The sequence below is a fragment of the Phoca vitulina genome, unplaced genomic scaffold (assembly GCF_004348235.1).
Source record: "Phoca vitulina isolate PV1807 unplaced genomic scaffold, GSC_HSeal_1.0 scaffold26, whole genome shotgun sequence".
Lineage (NCBI taxonomy): Eukaryota > Metazoa > Chordata > Mammalia > Carnivora > Phocidae > Phoca > Phoca vitulina.
The window spans coordinates 9,149,305-9,176,820 of record NW_022589729.1 but is presented as its reverse complement, the minus strand read 5'-3'; the positions used below and the strand labels follow the sequence as shown (position 1 = coordinate 9,176,820).

General features: G+C 38.1%; 1 protein-coding gene across 13 annotated transcripts in view; it reads right to left on the bottom strand.

Annotated features, from left to right (window-relative positions):
- Positions 1-9,691: 9,691 nt before the first annotated feature.
- ESRRG (estrogen related receptor gamma) overlaps positions 9,692-27,516 on the bottom strand; it is a 563,748-nt gene continuing 545,923 nt past the window's right edge. For all 13 annotated transcript variants that reach the window (XM_032422150.1, XM_032422157.1, XM_032422153.1 and 10 more), the window contains 2 exons: positions 22,448-22,717; positions 9,692-10,212 (listed from right to left, as the gene is read on the bottom strand). In XM_032422150.1, coding sequence (XP_032278041.1) covers positions 9,968-10,212; positions 22,448-22,717 — 515 coding nt within the window. In that variant the 3' untranslated portion in view covers positions 9,692-9,967. The remainder of the gene's footprint in view (positions 10,213-22,447; positions 22,718-27,516) is intronic.

Below are 27,516 nucleotides of genomic sequence, written 5' to 3'. Positions count from 1 at the left end.
TAACATAGAGATTGTCCAAAGAGCAGAATAAAAAAGAATCAAGAAATAGACTTTTTAATATATGGTAGTTTGGTATAATATAGATGTGACATCACATATTGGTAGGGAACAAGGCAGTTGAGAAATAAAGCTTCTTATATCACATTAAAGATACCCAAATTGGATTATAAAAGACCTACATGTGAAATTTATACTATAGAAATAATTGCAAAAAAAATAGAAACAGATTTTTAACTCTGAAAGCATGAGGATGAAACTGATGAATATGACTTTATCAAAATTAATAATACCTAGTGAACAAAGGTCAAAGTCAGTAGATGCATGACCGACTAGAAGACATTTGCAAAACCTGAAACTGACAGGATCAATATCTAGAATATACAAAGAACTCCTGCAAATGAACAAGAAAATGATAAGAACCCAATACAAAAAAGAGTTTGCTCTTTATAAACAGGTTATCAATACGCAGTTCACAGAAAAGAGAGCCTGATCTGGTACAAGAATAAGATGTTCAGAGAAGCTTAAGTCAAGACAACAATATATTAATTTTAAAATAATCAAATTAGTAAAAAAGTTAAAAGTAAAATGTATCATATGCTGCTGAAGGAAAATAAAACCCAAACAGACTGCTGCTGGGAGTTCAAACTGCTCTAATTGTGTAGAATAATTTCTGTAGTGAAAATAAACATACAAATGGTCAATAACTCAGTAACCCCCCTCCTGGGCATATAACTTAGAAAAATAATTATATTGGTCCATAAGGGAAAGCACCCCAAGATGTTCATTGCATTATTGATTGTATTAAGGAATTGAAAGCAACCTTATCATTCATCACAAAGGGAACAGATAAAATGTGATGTGTGACTTCAATGGTTTACTATATGCAGCAGATTTCTTCCCCAAACATGGGTAAGTCTTAAAAACCTAGTGCAGAGTAAAAAATAAGAAACAGAATAAAATAGTCAACCCAGCACAGTTTCTGTATATAAAAATTCTGATGCACACAAACCAACATTATGTAGTTTCCAAAGATTCACAGGGAGATTTATGGTGGGGGATGGGAATGAACTTGTTGCCGGAGAATGAGGACAGTATTCCTTGATCAAAGCAATAGGATTAATCCAGTCTTGTGTCCCATATGTCCAAATAAGAAAAAAAAGATGTATTATCTACTATCCAATTTTGAGAAACTGTTAAATAGAGTTAATGTTTTAAGATACTAGTCTTGGGAGTCAGACAAATTGGATTCAAATTTAGTCAGACTGTGTACTAACTAGATGGTCCTTGGACAAGTCATTTAACTTCTTGGAGCTTCCTTTTCTTCATCTATGAGTTGGAGATATTAGTAGTATTTACCCCATAAAGCTGCTGGGAATATTAAATTTTATAATGCATTCAAAGAACTAGTATAGTGCCCAGCACATACTTATGTCCATGACTGCTTTCTAGGTAGAACTGCACTGTGCATAGGCACGTGGATGCTGACTTTGTATTATTTCAGTGCTGCCCACTCAAGAGGGGCTCCCCAGAGCAGCAACTATGCATCTGGATCCAAGATACCTACATTTCCCCCTGCCCTAATGACTTTTTCTCCCAGTTTTAATTAGATTATTCTGGAAGCTTAGCCAGCCTCTCTCATGGAAAAGGGAAAAAAAATTTCACCATAATGAATACAAGATATTTTCTTAAGGGGCACCTGGGTGGCTCAGGTGGTTAAGCGTCTGCCTTCGGCTCAGGTCATGATCCCAGGGTCCTGGGATCGAGCCCCGCATCGGGCTCCCTGCTTGGCAGGGAGCCTGCTTCTCCCTCTCCCTCTACCATTCCCTCTGCTTGTGCTCTCTCGCTCTCTCTGTCAAATAAATAAATAAAATCTTTAAAAAAAATTTTTTCTTAAATTACCTAAATTCTAATAATAAGCCCTTGAGAGTATATATGTATCCCCATTTATTGAAGTTGAATAGACTTTAGTAACAAGGTTCCATAGCTGGTTAGTGGCAGAGCTGGGATTTGAACCCATGTATAACTGATTCAAAATCCACGCATGAAACTAGTAAGGCAAACTGCATCTCTTCATTGATACCCCTAGTCTACTTCAGCACAATCAAATCTTACTAAACCAGAACAACAAGGAAGTCACATGGTGTAGAATTCCTTCCTTGTAAAAACATCATCTTATCTAAACATCATTTTACTTCTTATCCAGCCTGGAAATTATTCTCACCTACATATTTATTTCTGCGGAGGAAGGGATTTTTGCCATACACATCCTTAGAAATATAGTCTATATATCTGTTTTGATTTAAAAGCATAGAGTTGATACTTTAGGGTGAGTCGATTCATTTTGTTCACGAAGGGAAGAATACCAAGGGAAAATACAAGTCTAGTGGAGATAACAAATCTCAGATTAATACAAAAGGATCCACAGGGTGTTTTTTTTTTTTTTTACCATGAATATTTACTATTTTTTCATTTGTAATGATATGAAACCACATATTTAAAAGGAGAAAACCCAACCCTTATCTAGCTCTAGACCTCATTTTAGAAACCGCTGTTCTGACGTTAGTTTTCTATGCTGTTATTTTTTTAATAGCAGATCGTTCCTCACTTCCCAACAAAACTGTGAAATTTGACTGAGCATGGCGGATGGCATTGGAGTGTGAATCGTGTGATTTAATGCTTCCGCTAGTCTGAAATGTTTTCCTGTTAGGTCCTTAGTCACCCCTCCCAACAGCTTGTTTGCATTTCCCAAAACCAGCTCTCCAAAGCTCAGTCCGTTATGGAACACACGGGCTTCTGTGATTTTTCACAAAGGTAACAGGCAGTTTTTGGTAGAGTGAGGTCCCAGCCTAATGCGACTGCATGTAACATTTGTATTGACTGAGCTTCATTGCCGCAGGGTCCTTTGCCAAAGCTGCATGAGAGGGCCTCTGGCAAAAATGATCCCAGGAATTCCGTATATTCTAGGACATTTAATTCTTTTTAAAAATAATATTGGAAAAAATAAATTATGCTCAAAGAGCATTTTAATTCATGCTTTGGGCTTCTGTGCTATTTATACTATGCTATTTAAAAGTATTTTTACACACACACACACACACACACACACATTTGATTTATGACCTTAAGTTTAAAACACTTCTTACTTGGGGCAAAATTTCTCATAGCCAAAATTCTGTGGCATGCTATGGCAATGCAGTACTATGTTGGGACGTCTTTTCTTTTTTAAGGTTGTACAACTGACAGCATAGTTAATTATTAATCTGGCTGGCATCTGTAATGAAAAAGGGAGTTCTCTCTCTCTCTCTCTCTTTTTAGGTCACGGACTTAGTACGTAAGTCTCTCGTGAGGCTGCAATCATAATATTCCTGCAGCGACGGCATCACCTATTGCAATTTTTCTGCTAATAAACAAATTTGAACTAGCCAGGAATCCTAAATTTTGAGACTAGTTGTTTATCTCAAATATACTCCAGAGAAATAGTAATGCAGTTCTGCTTTGAATTTAATTTAAACAGGAGCAGGCAAAACAAATCTCTATGGAGGACATTTGACAATAATAAAATATTTCTCCCAGCGGGTGAGCTGGTAGCAATTGTATTGTTGCAATCCAAGCTCACGTTTCAGTAGGTCATTACCATCATAACAAGCCCTTGGACCAACTGGCATGGACATGCAACATTGAGCCCCTGATGGGCACATTATTTCAGACCTTTAACTTCATGGAGAACAAGACAAATACTCCTGGGAAAGGGGGATTATATTTTGAAATTCTTTTCTTTTCTGTTTTGTTTCATAATAAGATGAGGGGGGCAATCAATCTGCTGCTACTTGTTTCATTGTGTTTTTTCCACCCTACCAAGGGGCCCGAGAAGCTAGACTTCCAGATTCGAAAGGGCCTAAAACACTGATTTAAACCCTTCAGTAATCTCTGGGACTGTGGAAATAGCCATTCAGTATGCGAACCATCACGGATGAAACAAGAAACTGAAACAGACCCCTTTTCTTTTCCAGTCTGATCACAAATTAAACTTCACAATAAGCAAAGTGTACCTAAAGTTTTTGCATAGGCCCAAGAGTGAAATATTCGATCTCTGTTCTCATTTCTACCTCTTACTTACCTAAATCTGCAACTTGGAAAACGTAGGGAAGAGAGGTCATTCTGAGAAATGAATTTTGTTCGAATTTTGTTCCTGTTTTGTTTTTCAGTAGGGAAAAACAGGTAGTTGAGCCATACCTAAATTCATTTTCAAGCACACGGAAGGGTCAAATGAGGATTTTTTTTTTTTTTTAAAGGGATCGTGAGATATTCTGCACAAGGTTTTGAGCAGCTATCTCTACTTTCAGATGGGGCATAACCAGAGGATGTGGCTTGGGAGCCACCAAATAGAATGTGTCCCCCATGTGGCCAGGGAAGAACGGGTGGGAAGAGAGGACCAGCCAGTGTGTGGGGAAGGGTTGGGAGAAGTGGCGGTCGAAACAATCCAGGTGCATTTCATTGGCCTTGTGATTAACAAGGCTGAATCTTTTTGTCATGATATTAAAAAAATTAGTCTAAAACTCTCACAAAAATTCAGAGCCAAGGTACTAGAAGTTTTTATTTTTTCTGGATATTCCTGGCCTATATGAGTAACATACAAAAATTTGAAGCATCATTTTCTCATGTTGTCTTCACATTACAATCACCTGGAGATTATTTTAAGCAGGCTCCGTGCCCAGTATGGAGCCCAACGTGGGGCTTGAACCCACAATCCTGAGCTCAAGACCTGAGCTGAGCTCAAGAGTCGGACGCCCACCCGACTGAGCCACCCAGGCGCCCCTGGAGATGGTTTCCTGAACTGTTCAAAAGCCCAGGCCACAACTAAACCCCAATCTTCCGTGGGTGGGATACGAACATCGGGAATCTCGAACACTCTTCAGGGGATTCCAATCTGTGGCCTAGTTTGGGAACCACTAGATTAAAGCAAAGTCCTTTATAAACGTCAGGTGAAAATAAAAGCGATCCCTTGACACAAACACATAACCCATTTGTCAGTTATTCCTTGTTTATCTATCAAGAAATAAACATGTTAAAATGTCAAAATCCTGTTTTCTTTTCTTTTACACCTGAGGCATCTCTGATAAATACGTCAATACCAGCGAAGTTACTGTCATAATTCAGAATTAGAAAAACCAGCAAGAGAAGTCTGACATCCAAGTTCCTAAAGGCGTTTGCGTGTGACTTACATATTTTTTAAGAGAGGACCTCGTTGGAAGATTACAGACACGCTTTCCCCTGTTGGGTCTGTATCTTGCATTGTGTCAGTTTCCGCCCAGGTACTTTGAAAATACCCAAAGGAAAACACCTCGGATCCTCTGCTGAGCTGTTGCCACTCGAAGGACATGAACACAGGAAAAGACCCTGTGTGATGCTGCGAGCTAGCACAGCTTGGTGATTTAGGTAATCTCACGCCCCGAAATCGGATTGCGTTTAGTGGCCTTTGTGTCACCAGCCTGCGCTAGAGATCCAGCCACCTCGGAAAGGTGAGAAATACGGTGGGCAAACACAATGACAAAACACTCTCAAGATGGGCAGAGAAGCCAAGAAAGCACGTATCAGCACCTCGGTGATGGCTCCAGGAGGGTCCGGTGGACGCGCTGCTTGACCCGGAGCAACAAGGGCCGTAACCTCTCCGAGTGAGAAAAGCGAGGGGAGGCCATTTGCTGTGAGCAGTGCTGTTTAACCCTCTTGAATTCGAAGACAGCTCCCCCTCCTCGCGCACACAGATCTGTAAGCTCCGCTGTTGATTTCCCATTCAGGAAATCTGGCCGGCAACCCCCTGCTGCTCCACGAGGCCTGCAGCTCGCTGACGAGCTCCGTGCAAGCCCGTGATTTAATTGTGGATGGAGGGAAATAATAGGTATCTCTAGCAGGTTTTAATATGATCTTAAAATAGGGGGAAAGTTTTCTGTTATGACATTGACATAGAGGCGATGATTTTGAGTAATGCAGGATGATGTGGAGATGCTTTAAGATTAAATAAGAGCTATATAAAGGCTTGTCAGAATGAATTCTAATGTGCCATGAGACACTTTGCATACTCTTAAATATGCAAAATGTCTCTTGGCACCCTAGAATTCATTCTGACAAGCCTTTATATAGCTCTTATTTAAACTCCTACTTTATTTTTAGGGGATAGGTACTCAGAGATACTCTTTGAATGGAAGCAACAAAGGGCAGTGTTTATTGATTTCGTTCTTTAGTGGGGGGAACAAAAAGAAACACGATACAAAAGAGCAATCAAAAGTGGAAGCTTGTTTAATATTGCTCTACCATCATCCTGAAAGGCATAATAATTTGAGTTACACATCTGAACTGATTGGAGTTACAGAATCATATCTCCTTTTTGCATTTAACAATATATACAATATAAAATAAATACATTTACACAAATGGACATTTGCTGGAGCACACAGTATGGTACACATCACAAAAATATACAATTGATTGCTTTACAGATGTGAAGCCCATCTACAGCTATAGACATGGTTTTATTATTATTATTATTCTTTTTACTACTGGCTATAATGCAACTCCTGGATTATGATAAGCAGTTTAAATTTTTTGTCCTTTTACGATCTTTGCACATAAGACTGCCATAAAATGTTTTCCTAGGCAGGTAAACAGAGACGCTTAAATAATTAAAATACAATCACCAACACCCATTTTCTCTTCTATAAGAAAAATAGCAGTTTTAAATATTTCATATCTTTTATGTTATCATTTAAATGCAAAATAGTGGAATAAATACAACAATCTGATCTGATTGAAACACAAGTGTAACTACAGGAAGTCACACCATCCTATTGCTTTAAATAAGAACAAACCTCTAAAAGAAGCAAAATACAAATTTAAATCATATGGCAAAAACATACACTTTTATAACTTTCAAAAACTTCACATTAAGTAAATGGTCTTGCTTGAAACTTGAAAAAACTTACCTCGAGTGAGGTTTAAGATGAGCATTTTACCCTAAAGCCCGTGCAGTTCTTTTAGATCTACGTTTTAAGTTGTGTTTCCTATTTGTGAGATTCGTGTTCTCTGAAATGCCGAGAGTCACTTAAACTGAAAACTAAAATTTGTACTTGATTCTTTTTTCCCCATCTCCATCTGGTGTTTTCAGTTGGTTGGCTCTGTGTTCTGAAGCCCAAGTACTTTAATGTGATACAGTGAAAACAATGGATATAGCATATATATTTTACTTATATATAGTGTGGTTGAATAGTAGCAACTTAAACCCTGCACAAACGTTCTGGAAAATAATCTTTTTAAATACTCACATATATAAATAATCTTATAGAATCAGCACCTTTTGTTCCCAGGAGTTGTATTTTCTGTTGTTATTTTTTAAAGGGATGTGCCAATTTCTGAACTCCTATCACAGCTATAAATTTCAAGTTATTGACCATCTGAATGAATTGCTAATGATGATTTATCTAGAATCACACTACAGCCACTTCTCTACTGAGAAACCACAATCTACGATATAGTCCCATATAGCTAATGATAGATACACAGTATTCCTAGCACTAGGCTGATGAAACATCAACCCAAGGTATTTTGTTTAAAGCACACAAAGTAGCAATAGTTTTGGAAACGTGTCCGCACCAAAAAGTTTTGCAACAACACAGAGCTAGTTAATAACAACATCTGAGAGATGATTGAGTGAAAGCCATATATACAGCATTTAAAAATTAGACTTATCTATATTCTTGAAATATTCAAAGTTTTATTTCTAAGCTATACATTGGTATTCTATAATAAACCGTTAGAGAAATTATTCCTTGTTTTGAAAATATTATTATGATTTTGATGTGTATCTGTTCATAATGAGTACTTGTTTGGAGTTTCAATCTCTTAATTATTATTAGGAAGAACCTTATTACTGGTAAGGAATAGAATATACTACTGTAGTCTCCTGAGGAATTGTACATCCAATATTGTCTCTAATTCTACCCTGTGTCTAAAAGCACACACCACAAGAATTCCAAACACCACAAGAAGAACAAGACAACAGTCTTTGAATGCAACATAAAATTCAGAAAAGCACAGCAAACATGAAACATTGAAAAGCTGAACTACATTTCTTTTGTTTGTTAGGATTACAATTTTAATTACATCTGTGTACATAGAATAAGACTGTTCACATAGTACAGGGAGCAGCTACTAACACTGGTCCATTGGTATAGCATTTGATGGAGGTTACTGTTTATTGGTTATTCAGCGACTGTAGATTTCGGGGGCATCTAATTGATTTCTTCATTAGATTACACCTCTTAACAGTCTGGAACCTGACTCACTTTCTTGCTGTGAAAATACTGGTTGAAAAAGCACATATATTGGCTTAGCTCTTGGTAAGAACTGCAGATTAATTTAAACAAACATTCCTAAATGAATAAACTTATAAAGATTAGGTTTTAGAATTTGGTCAGGCATCTGCTGTCTTTGATGGTTTTTTTTTTTTTTTTCCCCAAATTCTGGCATTTGCCTTATTGCCTCTTAAATGAATACTGGCTCACAGCTCCTTCTGAGACAAGGTCTGTAACTTTGCAAACAAGCAGTATCTCATTCCTAACCACCATGGCAGCTAGAAATCATATGGCAACTATACCTCCCAGGTAGAGAGGTGCACTCCTGATCACTCTACGGATCTGTACTCCATGTGCAGTGCTTTATAGACGTGACTACTCGGAGTCACTGCAGGTGTAATCTAATCCTTTGTGTCAGTGAACATTTAGGTAAACTGGAGCTCATGTTAAGAAATTGATGTTTGGGACCAGACTGGCACACGACATAAATTGCATCCGTGATAATATGCACCTTCCCTTCAACTATTGCTTGAGTTAGTTAAATTCCCATATTAATAAATGGCTGAAAAGTGGTAAAGCTGGTACAAAAAAATCTCCATTTGTAAGAAGAAACAAAACATTTTTAAAAATCTTCCTTCAGGATTCATTTGTCCTTCATTATTGTTCATAATTGTTCAAAGCCAGCACAAAATTGCAGTATTCTTATTTCTCTTTAGTATTGCATGAATGAATAAAGCTTAAACTATTCCCTGAAAAAGTTACATAGTAGCTAAACTAACAAATACCTGGAAGACTTGAAAAAACAATTAAGGAATCAAATGGCTGTAACTGATCTAGATGGAAAAGCAATGATAAGAAGCAGCCGATGCCATGTTGCTTAAGTTGTCTAATTAGAGGCTGCTCCCGTGAAATCTAATACTGCACTCAGTCAATTTGTCTGTGTTGCACTGTACTTTTAGGTACGTTGGTTCTCTCTCTTTGATTCCTTAGTCATTGGGGACGTTATGGTTCACAACAAGCTCACTGGTATCCACATTATGGATCTCCATCCTTTGGCAGGCCTGGCTTCCATCTCTCTTCAGTTAGAGACCTCTTTTAAAAGTTCAGCAGCAGAAGGAAGGAAGGAAGGAAGGAAGGAAGGAAGGAAGGAAGGAAGGAAAGAAAGGAAGGAAGGGAGGGAGGGAGGGAAAGGCAAGGCAAGGAAGGGGACAATTCCCTTACAACTAGAGATATTTCCAATTTAGGAGAGAGGGGAAGGACAAGAAAAGAGAAGGAGGTGAGTAGGAGGAGGAAGGAAGGACAGAGGGAAGGAAGGAAATGAAGGAGAAAGGGAACCAGTAATGAAGGAAGCCAAGAAATGAGGAAGAGGATGAATAAGGGAGGGAGGAAAAAAAAAATAAGGAGGGAAGGAAGGGAGAAGGAAGATGAGAAAAGGGAGAAAGACACTCATCAGGAAGATACAGAGGAATCTGAAAGCTGCTTCATAGTCTTGCTGCTAAATGATCAGTGCAGTCCGTTGATTTTTGATGTTGGTAACTAAACTCTAAGTTTCTTCGACTTCACTCTGGGGTTTATTTTCCCTTTTTCGGCGTGCAGGACAGGAAGGCCCAGGAAGCTTTTAGTCAGACCTTGGCCTCCAGCATTTCCAAAAAAAGTTTGTGCATGGGCACTTTGCCTTCTAGTTTGATGTTGTAGAAGTGCTGCACTGCCTTGGTGGAGGTCTGCCTCAGCAGGGGCAGCGTCATCAGCATCTTGCCGGCCCTGCGCGGGTCTTCCATGTGCTGGCCGGCCTCGTAATCCTGCAGCGCCTCGTGTAACACGTCCTGAAGCTTCTGAACAGCCTCCACGTCTTCTATGTGCATGGAGTCTGTACAACAAAGCGCAACACAGAATCATGTCAATAATAACCAAAACCCATGTGGGGGAAGTTCCACAGTACACTTGATATTCCCTAAGCACTAAGCTGTGATTTGCTCCGAGCACTTTCCATTTCCAAAAAATCTCTATTTTTTTTTTCTAAATTTCCCTCCAGGAGATGATTTCCAATATGGATTTAGAGCATGGAAATTACTACCAAAATATCCATTATTTAAAAGTGCGTTTTTTTTTTTTTTCCTCCTAAGATGGAGCAATCAGGGAAGACTTTCTTTTAATAGATGACAATCTTGGTTACTTTATTCATTATCTCATTCATGTATTTATTCACCCATTCAACAACTATCAAAGGTCATCTATTGAAAGTATTATTCCAAGTGCTATGGAGGTAACATTGTCTAAAATTATGATGTTGCCCTCAAAAAGCCCGTATTTCCCAAAAGGAAAAAAAAAGTAGATGACCAAGGTTTTAAGAACTCAGTATAAATACACCGAATTTGGGGCGCCTGGGTGGCTCAGTCGGTGAAGCGGCTGCCTTTGGCTCAGGTCATGATCCCAGGCTCCTGGGATCGGGTCCCACATCGGGCTCCCTGCTCAGCAGAAAGCCTGCTTCTCCCTCTCCCTCTGCCTGCCTCTCTGCCTACTTGTGCTCTCACTCTCTGTGTCAAATAAATAAATAAAATCTTAAAAAATAATAAATAAATAAATACATTGAATTCAACACTATGTTCAGGTATAGACTATACAGAAATCACAATAAAGTGCTTATCCTTTCAAGATATTCAGTGTACTGTTAACAGTTCATCAAAGCATCCTTACACAGTCCGCTTCTACTGAAAAACAAACGAAGTCTTTAGATTAATGAGTTCTGAAATATTTTTCACATTGGTGAAGGTGAACTTTGCCCTTAAGTGACTCATTTAAAAATCTAATTCAATCAAGCAAGGAAAGGGTTAACAGGGTTGCCACAATTATTCTTTTGAGAAATGTGAGATGTGGGGGAAAAGAAAAGTTACTGCTCTAGCTCTAAAACAGACACTTAATTATATACAAGTTTGAATCATTTAGCACGTTTTATTGATTCTGATGACAGTTTATCTGTTAATTACACATAATGGAGTCTTTGGGGGATTCTTCATGTTTAATAATTCTCGTTCTCTGAGAATGCAGAGCTCTAAGATATATGTAGTTAGCCTAATCTTTCATATAATTCAAATATCAGGTCACATGCACAAAAAGAGAGAGGAAATGTAATTTAAAATCAAGGGGCTAAACATATGATAAAAAAAAATTATGGCAACATAATTAAAAGGCTGACAGTTATAACCAGGAACATGTTTAAAAATTTCTTTGTATTTTGTTGTTTTTTTTTCTCTTACACTGTCATTCTGAAATTTTTTCACCATATCATTGGTAAACTGACCACTGTTTACATGAGGTGGTTAATGACACGTTTCTCAAAAAGAGTTTTAAATAACTTGGAATACAGTGGCTTAGGAGGCTTTACCACTCAAGTCAACTCCTGCCTGGATGAGCCAAGAGGAGGAACTCTTCCAGGTTGTTAAGGTTGATAGAGTGGTTGATAGTGTCCCTGGTGGAACTCAGGACATTTCCCAACACATAAGCTAGCCGGTCCCTATAGATTGTTTCTACCCAGGCTTCTCTCCCCTCTGGGTCCTTTCAGTGAGACAATCCCATCCACTTCCTGCGTGCCTTCTCACAGCAACAAGCACACATCATTTCAAAGATGTCTACGGGCTGGCAATGTGAGAGAGGGAAAAACTGTCACGGAGCTCACAGCGCACACTGCATTTTTTTTTTTTTTTTTCTATTTTTTCTCTGAAATGTTATCTGAAGGGAAAATGGTGGGCCTGGACGCACACTAATGGTGAGCGTCCAAGGACACAAAAAACTGACCTTGCACATGAGGGAAGGGAGATAAGGTGGACTTACCCAATCTGTCCTGGGACTCAAAGCACTCGAAGTGAAAATGGGAATAAATGGATAGGGAGAAGAGGAACTGCATCTTTACAGACAATATTAAAACAAATAACTATTTTCCCACCAGACCAAAAAAAAAAAAAAAAAAAATCTGAACATAGTTAGGTCTAACTCGGGTTTCTTTGTATCAAAATATGCTGCTAGAATGCATACCACTGCATGTGGCATTTCCTTTGTTAAAAAAGAAAATGAGTTAAAATGATCTTCTGAGTCCATTTTATTCAACCTTCCATCTTCATCAAGAATCTTCTCTACATTCCTAATGAAGACATTTCCAGATGTATGTAGAACATTCTATTTTATAAGGGACAGAACTGCTCCTTAGAAATGTCTTCCTCAGATTTTTCCAAATTTGTCTACAACATCCGTCCTTCGGTCCTGGTTCTAAATACTGGAACGATACAGAATAAATGTCCTTCTTTTCCATGGCAGATCTTTAAATACTTGAAGGGACTGCAGAGTCACCTCAGCCCCCACCCCAAGCCTTGTCTTCCCCACTACTCTTGCCCAGCAGGAGATATATTATAGGATGTCACAGGAAATGAGGCGAGAACAAATAGCAGAGAGATATGCTCACAAACAGCAATTAAGACTTCAAACTATTCTTTAAAGGCTGTGATTTAGCTTGAGAGATTTAAAAATGATTTAATCAAATTACTATGATAATTTAACTTCCCATTTACAGAAAAGATTCTAACTCATTTTAGCTTTACCCATTCTCGGATCTGCTAATACTTCAAATGCAAACTCACTAAATCTGAACTATTTAATTAGACCATGATTCAGCTGGCAGACTGCTGAAGAAAATATTAATCTCCATTAGGGATCCTAGTTCAAGTTCTGGCTCTGTGGCTTTAATCTCTGTTTTGCTCTTTGGGCTACATTTATATATTTATGCTAGGCTCAATAGAACTGGCATTAATTTATGTAATTATTTAGCTTTGGTTGTTGGAGCTGGTTTCTTTTTAACTGTATATTTTAAAGGAAATGGTCCCAGTATTGTGCTAATGAAAACCAGTGAAAATTAATCATGGGAATCATAGGCTTAGGAACTAAGTAGACACGGTGAGCCTATCCATTAAAAACACTGGGTGAGTGGTTAAAAACAAGGATGTCTGGGCCCAAGTCCAGACCTATTAAACAGAAAATTTTAACTAGATCCAAGGCATCATCTGTATTTTTTAAATATCTAGGTGCTTCTACAGCCAAGCCAGGGTTGTGAACTACAAAACCAGACTGCTATTCTAAAAGAATCCAGATTTCAAAAGATAACCAGTGTTCACATGATGCACGTATTGTCAACCATATATTAAATTTCAACACTTAATAATAAAATAGAACCCCTTCATTGAATTCCAATATTTTATTCTGTGAAGTGGGACCATAAAGGAACATGTCTAGTTCAGATCACTACTTTGGGAAGGGAGCTAAATATCCTCACACCTACAGCTGCAAAATTTGGTGAGACTCAGAGTCATTGCAAAAGAAGATTTGTCAATTGCCCACATGAATAGGGTAATAAGGGGTGAGCAGATGGGACTCTCCAATCACTAAAGGAATGAAGCACCACATGGTGGAAAAGATGGAGAAGTGAGCAAAGGTCTATTTCCTAAAAGATAATTTGATCTCAAAATTTTTATCTGCAATATATACGGAGCCTAACAGAGCGACCCTCCTGGCTGCCATCGGCTGGGTACTGAGGAACATTGGGTGACTGTAATGCAAACTAGCTCTTGATTGACATAGATAGTTGACCCTAAATTTCAAAAAATGGTGCCAATCATAAACTTTCTAGGAAGATGGCAGTGGCGGCAGCAAGATATTTTAATCTTTCCAAATCTGCACATAAAAAAAAAAAAAAAACAGAACTAGATGGCCAAACTAAAAACCCATAGACAACACTCACAAACGAAACTAAGTGACAAGGTATCCCCAAGATACACACACACACACACAATCAGGATTCTGTGTGTTCCTAGCTCTGTCCACGGAGAAGGCCTAGGAAGGATGGCCAAGCCAGGAATGCAATAATTAGCAATGAGCAACCTAGTACCCAGCTTATAATTAGATTCCAGGCTTCAGCTGGGAAATATTTAAGATAAGTATGGAACATCTTATAGTAGATAGAAAGAACACTATCTACAACTACTAAGTCATTCAGAAAGATTCCAGAAGCCAACCTGAAGAGACTCCTGCTGACCCAAAATGGGACAAGTTGAGCTTCCACAAAAGGATTATAATTGCAATTAATTGAAATCCACTGAATAGGGATGCCCGGGTGGCTCAGTTGGTTAAGTGTCTGACTCTTGATTTCAGCTCAGGTCATGATCTCAGGTTGAGATCAAGATCTGTGTTGGGCTCTACACTGGACATGGAGCCTGCTTAAGATTCTCTCTCTCCCTCTCCACCTCCCCCTACACTGCCCCACTTGAGCTCTCTCTCTAAAGAAAAGAAATAAGGAAGGAAGGAAGGAAGGAAGGAAGGAAGAGAAGGAGGGAGGGAAAAAGGAAGGAAGTAAGAGAGGGAGGGAGGGAGGGAGGAAGAAAGGAAGGAAGGAAGGAAGGAAGGAAGGAAGGAAGGAATCCACCAAATATGTTTAAATAAATTTGAATATAATGACATTTTAAAAAGATAGGGCATCAATTCTTTATTTTGAAAACTGGCAAATGAAGGGAAAGAATCAAGCTCCTATATAAACTGAATCATCAGTCATCAATAAGAGATGAGAAAAAGCATATATATATACATATATATATACATACAGATTTATATAAATAAGTATCCCAATGATTGAATGTAAAAAAGAGATGAAAGAAAATCAAAGATCATCATTTTGCAACCCCCAGCAATGAATGGATTTAGGTAATGAGCATCAATAGCTGCTCACAGAGCACAGAGACAACCGGACGCCGTATGCCTCCCAATGAACAGCTCACTGCCTACAGGTGTCACAGGGATTGAACCTGAGCCTGATTAAGTCTCTGGATCCAGTTGTTAATTTGCACAAAATGCAAAGGGCAGAGAAACATGATGAACTGCACCCAGAGTATGCAATCTGTAACATCCAGACTGTGGGAAATTCTGCAGGTCAAATGCCCTGGCTTCTTCAACAGAGAAATTGGAAGAAAATGAAAATGAAAGATGAACTTTTAGATTAAAGGAGAGTTAAAAACTCCATTAAAAAATTTTTTTTGGAAGTGGGCAAGACTAAACTATCATGTCTGAGGATACACATTTAGTGATAAAGTCATAATGAGACATGAGGAAGTGATAAAAACTACAACAGGATAGTGATTACTTTTGTGGGAAAGGGGGGGGCAGGCGGTGAGATTGGGACAAGACACATGGAGGGGTTTCTGGGATATCTAATAAATTTTCATTTTCCATCCTTGCTCATATTGCCATCGTGACGGACAGCAAAATGGCCCCCAAGATACCCAGGTGGTCCCTCCCTGGAAGCTGAATGTTACCTCCTAGATTATCCAGGAGGGTCTTCAATGAAGTCAAAAGTATCCTTATGAAAAGGAGGCAAAGGAAGAAGAAGGCAAGGTATGGTGCTAAACTGCTGCCTTTGATGATGGAGGAAACGATGTAACTCAAGCAATGCAAGGAATGTCACTCTAGAAGCTGAAAAAGGCACAGAAACAGGTCCTCCCCTCGAGCCTCCAGAAGGATCACTGCCCTGTCTTTATCTAGTCTTTAACCTTATGAAAATGCTTCTGGACTTCTGACCTCCAGAACAGTGAGAGAATAAATATGTACTGTTTAAAGTCACCAAGTTGTGACAATTGGTTGGAGCAGCCATAGAAAACTAAGGCACTCCTTAAGTTATACATCCTGTTTGGGTGTGTTTTTCTTTTAAATCTATGTTTTATTTCATATTAAATTGGTGAGAGACAGAGACGGAGAGAGGGATAGTGAGAAACTTCCAATGGAATGGTCCCTTCTGGAAAGTAGTGAGTTAAGCCGAATTCCGAGCAAGCCGGCAGAAACACTTGGCAAAAATGCCAAGGAAGCTGTTCACATACCAACTAGGAGGTTGGATCAAAAGACTTTTTAGGTCTTTCCTAATGCAGGAAAATTATAATTCTAATGTTGGAAATAGTAATAACAATTCTTATTACGCGCTTTATCACGGCGAGAACAGAACTGATTTTATAGCTTTCCATTGAGACACACACATTTTGGGGGGAGGACTATTTTCCTCATTTCTGGCTCTGGCTATCAAGCCAGACTTCGACATTTATACCAGCCCCACAAATCACTCCTCTACTGTGTTTATATTAGGGGTTGAACCACAGATCCAGAGCCCCTGGTTTCTTTCCTCCCAGCTTCCCTCTCATAAATCCCAAATTATTGTTCCCATTATTCTGTTTACCTTGCATAATCGGAATTCCCTGCTAAGACTCTTATTTCTCTACAAGTACTCAAGGCCTCTCTCTCCCTCCAATACCTAACACCTATCCAGGAGCTTTCTAACTCCCTCTACTAGAAGTGATAAAGACAATTATACTCAATAAGTGAATGTTGAGGGGCTCCTGCGTGGCTCAGTCGGTTGAGCGTCTGACTCTTGATTTGGGCTCAGGTCATGATCTCAGGGTCCTGACATGGAGGACCCCACCCCCACCCCAATCAAGTTCCCTGCTCAGCAGGGAGTCTGCTTCCTCTTTCTCCCTCTCTCTCTGCCCCTTCCCCCACTCATGCACTCTCTATTTCTCTCCTTCTCTCTCAAATAAATGAGTAAGTAAATCTTAAAACAACAAGTGAATGTTGATAACAACTTGGGTGGTAAATATTTCAATCTTCCACAATATCATAAATGATCTGCACCATGCTAATGACCTTTTTATAAGGGATTAGTCATTATCTTAAGATCTGTAAATGAAAATAATGTTATATTATGTCATTCTCTAGAAGTAAAGCAATTGTATTTATGTGCTTATTACGCAGTTGGAAGCACAGACACTTGCAGCAAATATTTCTTACACTATGTCAAGGCATAGCGATCACTGAACGTGATAAGAAACACTTGAAAACCTACCTTTACTTTTTACATAAAAATTTGATATATCATAATAGGTATGAAATTAAAAGGTTACATTAAATAAAACCACCACCCACTTCAACTCAATTATATCATCTTAAGCAAAACTGAAATAATCCAAATAGCGATGGCAGATTTGAGCAAAAACCAAAGAAAAGTAGACTAGAAGATGGAAAATCATAATTTTGATTTCCCAGAGAGTAGTAATTATGGTTTGGTCTGGGTAAAAGTTAAATATAAATATCTACCTGCCACAAAAGACCTACCTATACTTATTTCTTATTAAATCCTATAAAGGTAGTAAACATTTTGTTTCCAAATCTTTTTTATCACTTTCAAGAGTGGTTTTATACTACGGGAACTCCAAGAAGACAGCAAGATAAAGTGAGTGCAAAATTCTAAACTAAATTAAAAGTACTAATTTCGGTTGGCAGATGTAAAATTGCATTGGCTAGTCTTCTGTGTTGATCCTTTTAAAGACGTTGTATCTACTTATTTGTGGAATAGAAATAGCTTATTGATAGCAAGGGACAGAGGGTCCAACCCTCTGCCTCATAGTGGTAACACATCTTTATCAGCTTGCTTCAGTTACCTGCAAAAATGCTATTGGACATGTCTACCTCACAGGCATGTCATGGAAATCAAATGAGATTCCCCAGCAAAAACTGAAAAAAAAAGAAGTGTCTACAGAAAGATTCTAAAAAAAGGATAATCACTTGATCAATATCTAAAACTAGGTCTAGAATATCACATCAGCAAATTTAGTCAAAATTTCAATAAAATTGTGTTTGAGGGCCCAGGAGATACTAAGGGACTGAAGAGGTTTTTCACTTTTATACTAATTGTTCAGATCCATGAAGATGTTAATATCCCTATATTACAAATTCAGCATTAATACACACATAACCACACACAAAATATGTGACCAAACTCACGGCCCTCACTCAAAAGTCACTGACATAAAAATTTTAGGCCATTTAACAATATGAGACATTATTCACCTGCCTCATGTTACAGACAAGAAAACAGTTATGTGATTAAAGCACGCATTCTTAAAGGAAGTAAAATTTGGAATTGGAAAGTAGGGAAAATCTCTCTTTTTAGGTAAAATGCATATCTATCCAGTACACAAACAGATACATATTTTCATGATATTAATATTTCATTGGGGACTTATTAAGAAAAAATATCTAAAAAGGCTACCCCAAGGGAGAGATAATGAAAAAAGACTGAAAAACGAGACCAAACTTATATGACTAAAGATGGCCCTCATTCCAGTCTCCTACAGTAATCATAAGCTTTCTATCCCTTGAAATTATATCACAATTCTACACATCAAACATTTGTTTTCAAGAACAAAATACTGTCAGGATGTGGTTATAATTACTTATGATTTGAAATTGATGACCAAAATATTACTCACAGCTTTATATCAACAGATGCTATTATCCTAGAAGTATGGTGTAGAAATAAAAAGAAAAGTCAGCTTTAAGCATAGATTCTGTTTATTCTTGAATGAGTTGGGCTCACAGGGCTCCAGGTTGGAGGCAGGGCTGGGGATACCACTTGGGATGAGTGACAGCTGTGAAGCTGGAGGGCCTTGTGAGCAAAAGAGAATGACCAGACTAAAAGTAATTCTTACTCTTAAAGTGCTTTAGTCTTCTACTATATAAAAATGAATATATCTCCTTGGGGCCAGTGATAATAGTTTCAAACAAATTCTTAAACATAAGAATCAACAGAACCAAACTGAGACAACAGAATCACATGAAATCATCTTACCCAAAATGCATGTAGTAATATTTCACTAAATTTTCCAATGAAGACATAAAATTAATTATAGAATCATAAAACTCCCCAAATGGAAAGAATTCTAGAGATGAGTCTAACTTCTTGGTGTATGGATGAGAGAACGGGGCCTAACAACATTATTACAATGTTAACATTGTGACTCAGATTTTCCTTTTTAAATTCAATTGCACCCTGGGGCACCTGGGTGGCTCAGTCAGTTAAGTGTCTGCCTTTAGCTCAGGTCATGATCCCGGGGTCCTGGGCCCCGGGATCGAGCCCAGCATTGGGCTCCCTGCTCAGCGGGGAGTCTGCTTCTCCCTCTTCCTCTGCTGCTCCCCCTGCTTGTGCTCTCTGTCAAATAAATAAATAAAATCTTTTTTAAAAATTAATTAATTAATTAATTTAAAAAAATAAATTCAATTGCACAAAGATGTATCAGGGAGAAAATAACTGCCTAAGAGAAAGCTGGTGCTCAAAAGTAAGAAAGTATATAGTTTAAGTGAGCCTGTGAGTTTCTTACCTTCAAAAATAATTGGGACAATTATTTGGGGTTTCCAAATATTTGATTGTGAGAATGACAGTATTGGTTCATAATATATTGGTTTTTTTGGGTTTTTTTTGTTTGTTTGTTTGTTTTTGCCCATATCCTTTAAGATAGGGAAAGTTCTTCCAGTGGTGTTCCTGGTGCTGTAAGTATTCCTGAATTCACATATGTCAGAAACAGAGCTACAAAAATATATGACAGGTATTATCAAGAAGACAATTCTCTGTTTCCTGAGCATAAGCACAATATTAATAATTATTGAATAAAGGCAGATGTTTAAAATAAGCTGAAATTGAGATTAATGAGACATTGGTTGTTAATACCTACAGCCATAAAGGGAATGCTAAGATACCTATAAATATAACACTAAAATCGAATTTTTTTTTTTTTTTTGCACAAAAACTCACGTTCATCTGAAATTTCTAACTATTGAAAGAAAAACTATGAGCTTTTTAGGGTATCTTTGAAACCATTTTTCATACTGATGTACTTTTGAGCAGTTTAAGAATCACTGGATCTAAGCAAGAATGAATCTATAACTTTATTACTGTCATCCAAGTAATGGTCAAAAAATGGAATAAAATAGCATCATATTGACAGTATGAAAAAAAAGAAAAGATTTCTGAGTGGTTTATCCCATGCTAAAATGGTGCGGTTTGGGGGTTGAATGCAGGAGAGAAGGGTCATATTTATATAGCACACGAGAGGTGGCACAATTTAGACATCAATATAATCCTTAATCTTTTCTCCTTTATTATGAACTCTGATTCAATTAACTTTTCTTGGTATTGAGAAGTTAAAAAAAGTTACAAGCATTTGCAGAATAACTTTGTGACATGGAGAAATTTCCTGAAAGAAGTTAATGTTACTCACTACCAGTATAAGAGAAAAAAGAGAGGGCCTGTTAACCATTTCTGGTTTTAAACAAGAAAACCAACTAAGGAGTTCTTTAAAGACTTTCTGATCACCAGTCATTGCTCTCAAGTAGGTCACTTCCTCCTTCTAACAGCAGAGTCTGTGGTATTTGAATATTTACATATCAAAACACTAATGATTATACTTCTAAACAACAGACAGAAATGCTGCTACTAATTAATTCAGGTACTCTAAATTACAATCCACAGCCATAAAGTATATATCTAACACCTAAAATTATAAGATTTTAGCAATCTTGATCAAGTTTTAGCATTGCTCAGCACTCACAATTAGTTAATAATTTAAAAAAGCATTATGTAATATAAAAGATATAAAACATGCTTGCTGGATTTTAAACATAATTGACCAAGTAGACGTTTTCAATTAGAATCACTATATGACTACCAAACAGAAATTCTTCCCCAAACCATTGCTACAGAATTTTTCATCTGATGATGAGAGATGCTATAACACGAAGTCCATGCAAACTAATAAATTCTCGGAAAATTTCTCTCCCATCTCCCACTTTGGTCTTCTAGAGAGCCAGACCCGGGGCATCTGAGATGTTTGCATCAACAGTGCCACTTGTCATAAAGAAACCTATGTTACAGTTTCACAGGGGAGAAGGAAAAGGGAGGTGAACAGTGTGCTCAGCAATTAAAAGTATGCAATGCTAAACTCCATTATGAAGACAAATAGGAAAGTACAACTTCATTGTTGAAAACAATTTCCCTCCTATCAGTCCAAGGATGCATGCATCAATATTGTAGATGAACTGTTAATTACAAAATCAATTAAAAATTATTTCTAAAAACAGTCACGCGTCCCTGGCTCTCACGGGGGCAATTTGGGCAGAAGGGTCTCATCTCACTAGGACCGCGCCAAATCACAAAGTCGTCATCCACAAGTAAGCAAAAGCAATCTGGTTTTTCATTTTTCAGCGCGGCTGAGCCCAGCCTGAGATTGATCGTCACATATGGCCCCAGAAAACAAACTGTCAATACCTTGAATGCTGCAGAATTTGAACAAATAGCCGTCCGCCCATTCAAGCCACTCACTGCATCCCATTTAACAGATTTTATTGACAGTTTCCTTCTTGTAATTAAAGGGAAAACTACTGGCCAGCAACCAAGATAAAGTTCAAAGATAGGGTCAAAACAAAAGCAGATGGAGGGGCACGGTGTGACTGTCAATGGTACATAGCATCAGAGCACGTTATTGACACGCAGGTATCTAAAGATCGGCACGTCATTAAGGAGGGATCTATCCTGAACTATATGCAAATGCTAAAAGAGACTTAAGACCACAATAAAGCATTAGGAGAGGCACAAAGGGAAAAACAACAAAGCAGCAATGATTTTTACTTATCAGAGATTGCTATTTTAGTACGTTTCAGTTCAAATGTAAAGACTGTTTATTCCCATAATTCTTAACCCTTACTGCATAGGTGGACCTCTCAGAGAAATACTCCAGCAGAAGTTGCCTTCTGCAGAATTCCAGAATACAAGAAAACAAGAGTATTCTTTGATAAGCAAAATGAAAAACAACACTACATATGTTTTTCCAATTGCAAAATGTGCATTTATGAGGGGGGAAAAGTGCTTTCTGCGTACCCACCGTGCACACTTACTTTCACTTGTGCCTACAAGACAATGGAGGTAATTTTGTCCCGAGACTGTCCATTTACACTACAAGTTAGGAAATGCACAGGCTGGTAAAAGTTTCACCACTTTCAAGAAGTAAATATAATAAAAATAATTCAAGTGGACTTCTCTTATTTCTAACTTTTCACTAGAAAGCTGTAATGACTATAATTTTGCTGTCTCATACAGAATTTACAACTGGGTTTAGCAAATCCCTGAAGAAGAAGTCGAGGGAAGGGTAAAACTGAAATATTAAAAAATGTAACAATGACCATGTCAATATGCCAACCTGAATTAGCAAGAGCTATCGCTTTGAGGGTGACAAATTCTTCTTTCTCCAGCTTCATGCTCTTGTATTTCTTTACCAGCTGCAGGATAGCATTATTTAGGTCAAGAAGGCCTGCTAATTTGGACTGGTCTTCATCCATTATATAATCATCTGCATAGACAAGTTCATCCTCAAATGAAAGAGATCGGTATACGACACCAAGGATCAAAATTTCCATCCAAGCACTCTGCAGAAGGCTCATCTGGTCCGCCAGGGACAGCGTGGAGAAGCCTGCATGGGAAGATGGGCAGATCAAGTTACTTTAAAGCCATAATTTCATAATGCAACATTAGTTTCATATGGTAGTCGGCTTCTGCATCAGTGCTCAAAATTATGCTGAGCTTTGATTAGATGCTCTTAAATTTTCCCGATCATTTTGCGAATGGCAAAGTAAAAGTCACAAACCAGTTCAATTTGTTGGCGTTTTTTATAGGTTTTATAGACACAGGTGAGGTGACTATAACAGAAAAGTAGGTTTGTTTCTTTCATTTCAGAAGAAAATAATATGTAGCCTTTAAATATAATCGATTTCTGGCTACAGTTTTTATGAATGTCTTTCAGGAAGTCAGATTTTCATCCACTTCATGTCTAACAACTACTATTGATAAACAACATAAAAGTTAAAAAAAAAAAAAAGAGCTCCCAAATAAAGGAAAACAAACAGTTTAGACTCACACCGTAGAGTGCAATTTGGAAACATTTCTCATTGTAATAGTCAGATGCTCAGTGAATAATGAGCATTCGTACACCCCAAAGAGCCTTCTTAACTGGATATTTTGCACCCACTGATATATAACATGAATTCCTCTTACAGTGGTGTTTATTGGTATAAAAGAGAGTAGAATACTTAGCAGCTTGGCCTCTCCACCAAATCAAAAAGCTGCAGTTTATTCTTCTTCTTAAGATCCAGTTATTTAAAAAGTTAAATATGGTGGCACTGGAGTTCCATGGATAGGATATAGGCAGAACCAGATCCTCAGTTTAAATACTGGCCCCGCTGAGCTACTGGCTCTTTCACCGTGAGCAAGACAATTTACTTGCACCTCAATTTTTGTTTTGGGGACATACAAAATAACACCCAGCAAAATACTAATTTATAATATGCATTCAATAAATGTAGCTATATTAAATAGTATTTTTATCTGAAATATCTGGATGAGTCCTTTAATTCTTCACGAACAATCTGGTCTGAATTCACACATAACACACATACAGGCTTAAAGTTCCTTGTGAGCTTAAGAAAACATGCAAAAAAATGAAAAAGAAAATGTGGTTCAATAGCGAAAGAGGAAGTAGTAAAATTAAACCTAGTCAGGAGTAAAAATATTTATTTATATCTCAGAGGGACTAGATCTGGATTCTAAACAGAAGTCTTAGTGAAGATACCTGATGATCAGCCACATACTTTTTCCAAGAGTTCTAAAAAATAAATGTTTCTTAAATCTTCACTTTCATTTCTAATAATAATTTATGCCCAGGGATTGGTAATGCCCAGGGATTCCAAGGGTGAGCAACCACCCCTACGGTTACTGAGGACAATAGTACTATGATTTAAGATCCTGCCACCAATAATTCTATAGAAGGAGAAAATTTTAATAATGCAACTTATAAAATCTATTTTCACTCCTTCTCTAGACCCTGCTACCCAAATCATTACTATCCACTGCTGCCCAATCTTCTTAGTTTCCTGTTTATGGTCATTGCTTTTGTCTCATTTTTATTCATATCAAATTGTTCCCATCCCATGTGATATTAGAAACTACTGCACAATGAGGAAAAGAAAATGATTTCCTGCCCTGTTGGTGAAAACTAGTGGTTTGCCACTTGGCACCATTAACTGGAGTGTTTAATAAAATCATCAAGAGGGATTAGTCCAGCTTTTACTAAAGGCGGGTCTTAAGACATGTGTAAAAAGCATCTCTTTCATTGTTTATCAAGCCATTTACATATTACATGACAGATCTTCTTTTGAATTGGCGTCGTCAATCCTTCTTTCTCTTTTTCCACTCCTTTTCTTTTTTTGGTCATCCCATTGTGGGGTTACATAAATTTCTTATTAGAATTAGAGCTAAAACATGTGGTAACATTTTCAAGAGAGAGTCCAAAGAGAAAAATAATGACCTAGTCTGACTAGGTTAGGTTCCATTTGCTTTCGATCTTGAGACTGTTATACTCACAGCAAACAAACCAATATTGCTCCTTTTGCTATCCCACTCCCCCCCCCCCCCCAAGAAAAGAGATGCGACGCACATCCAAATATCTAACTCAAGCAAAGGGAACGGTTGGGATTTGTTTTGTAAATGAAACAGATGAAGAAATAAATGATCATCTTAGGAAGTTATGAGCCAAAACGGATGAGTATTCTCCCTTTGCCTTCGTGTGCTTGCTCCTTTTCATGCTCCCAAGCAGTTTTTTCTGCTGCAGCAGATGGACAGAGTGCGTCGCCCAGAGCACCTTCCTGTGACAGCCCTATTCTCCCTCCCAGACACTGCTGTTAGTAAATAGATTTACACATTCTCCAATCTCCACACATCTTTCTGCCGAATAATTAAAAGCAGGATGATTAGTTTATTGAGTGGAAGGAGGAACTTTTTTATTGAGGTCCGTCCACGATTTTATCAGGCCCAGCACTTTTACGGTTGTCAAGAGGATGCAGGCATCCAATTTTTCTTATCTGCCTGATTAATACAAATGCTGTTTCAGGACGCATTAATTAACAGATACAAATCTACGTTCTCATGGAAGGATCAATACGGAGAAGAAAAGAGGCATCAATGTGAATTTAGTGCTGATGATGGAGAAGGCACGCTATCGACAGTTACGTGCACGGAAACTTTAAAGTTGCACAGGGGCCCTTTTGTCCCTGTGATTTACAAATGTGCAATTTTCAGCCATAACAAGGTTTCACACATTTCTTTGGGGTTTAATTAAGCAAAAAACAATAAAATTTCATTTTTTTCCTAGGTTGATCCTGCAATTTGTTGGCTCTCTGTCGATGACTGTGTGTGTGTGTGTGTGTGTGTGTGTGTGTGTGTGTGTGTGTGTGAGAGAGAGAGAGAATCCTTCCTATAGACCTAACTTTTTTCTTTCACTTCTTAATGAAATAAAAAGAAAAAGGCCAGGGAGGATGGGGAGATGGATACAGCACAAAAGGTTTGACAAGTTTGCTTGCTTGATGTCCTCACATCTATTTCAGCTGGTTAAAGGAAGTGTAATTTTGCAAGAACGATAGGAAAAGGGACCATCCATGCTTTCCAGAATGTAAATAAAAGTCTGGACTTTTATCTCTTCGTGCTCTAGAAAGAGCTGAATCACAATACTTTTAACCCTTTCCTACCACACCTCTGCATTCTGGAAGCTGGCACAAAGAGCTCTCGTGCCCAAATACCTGGGTGACAGTGACACAGCCTTGTTAGGAGACTGTTGTGCTCACCTGGTCATGAAGGAGGCGGAGTACGTAACAGAGCTAACATCTGAATGCCACAAACTTCTACCTGCCCTGCAGGAGTGCTCGCCATAGATACTTCCCATACATAACGACATGGATAAGATAATATTTTGACCAGCACGCCTGAGCAAAGTATAAAAGCCTAAATGGCCAAGATCTAAAATAAGCTGAGTTTAAGGAATTTTCTAAAAGCACAATGGCTCTCTTGGTGTACCCGTGCTTGTATCCAAATGACAATTACTTGTGTGCACCTGTGCCCGGTGCTTAGCGGTGTTTTATAGCAATCGGGCTACAAATGAGAGGCCCTCAGCACCTACACCATTTAGCTACCTCTCTCCCAAGTGAAATAAAATATGCTTCGCTGTTGTGTTGCTCGAACTTCATGTTTTGTACATCCCGGGATCTTAATCTTTGGTGTGTGACAGATTATAGTTTTAAATGTCCAGCCGTATTACAGCTTTTTAAAATACACTGATACATGGCACATTTTTTTCTCCTCCCCAGCCATGGCCCATTCCATGCATATTGCTGACAATCCTGATCTCTCTTCGTCTCCATCCTGGAATCAGTGCCATTTAATGTATCTCGGGCATTTTGCTAGCAGAATGACTCTCTACCTTGACCCACTGTTAAATAGCATGTTTATCTGCAATGCAGCGTGCTCCAAATAAACCAGATGACAGTTGGGAATAACATCATTTGGAAGGATTGAAAAGCATCTCAAGAGGCAGGTACCCCTGAAGTAATAGGCTTGAAGAAAGTATGTTTTGTGCCAACCCTCTTGCCTCCTTCCCCTAGAAACTTTGGAGGATGACAGTGGTACCATGGGCACTTGTCAACACTTTTTTTTTAGCCTGGCAAACTGATGCACTTTGCAGTCAACTTACAGAAAAGGCTAAGCATTTGAAAGTGTGAAGGGCAAAAAATATCTGACGGCTAGTCTTCAAAAATACACTTTCATTTCAGAAAGCATAAATGTTTATTTCCTGAGCGGAGTGTTGACAGAAATAGGCTGCAGTGCAGGCATTGGGGTTTAACCCCTGCTAGGCATTTTCTTCTCGGCTGCTTCCTTGAAACAGAGAGCAAGCATTTTAAATCTTCAGGGTGTCTGTTAATATCAGTTAATCATGGCATTGATTTGCCTGCTCACCGTTTTTGAACTGTAGTTTCTCTCTTCCACAAAAAATTGACAGTTTTCAACAAATAGCATATCATGCCAGAACTGTAATTATGCCGTAATGACTCACCGAGATGGTAAACGAAATTCACTGAGAGAAGCTGAGTGAGCACTGTGGCACAAGCTAGATTCTTTCTCTCCCATACAAATAAACCCAATGTTTACAGGAACTAGGGGAGAAAAGAATCACAATAGCACTAAGGTTTGGTCTTAGCTACCAACAGATACACAGATGCATAACCCTTGTTCGAGATAAACTTTATTTTTCAGCCAGTTGCTATTTTCATGTATGAGCCAACATACCATGTGTTGTATGATTCACAAAACACACAGCTCTGGGGTTGCACTGTGTGTGTATATAGAATATACAGAATTAACATCTATAGAGAGACCTTTATTCTAGTC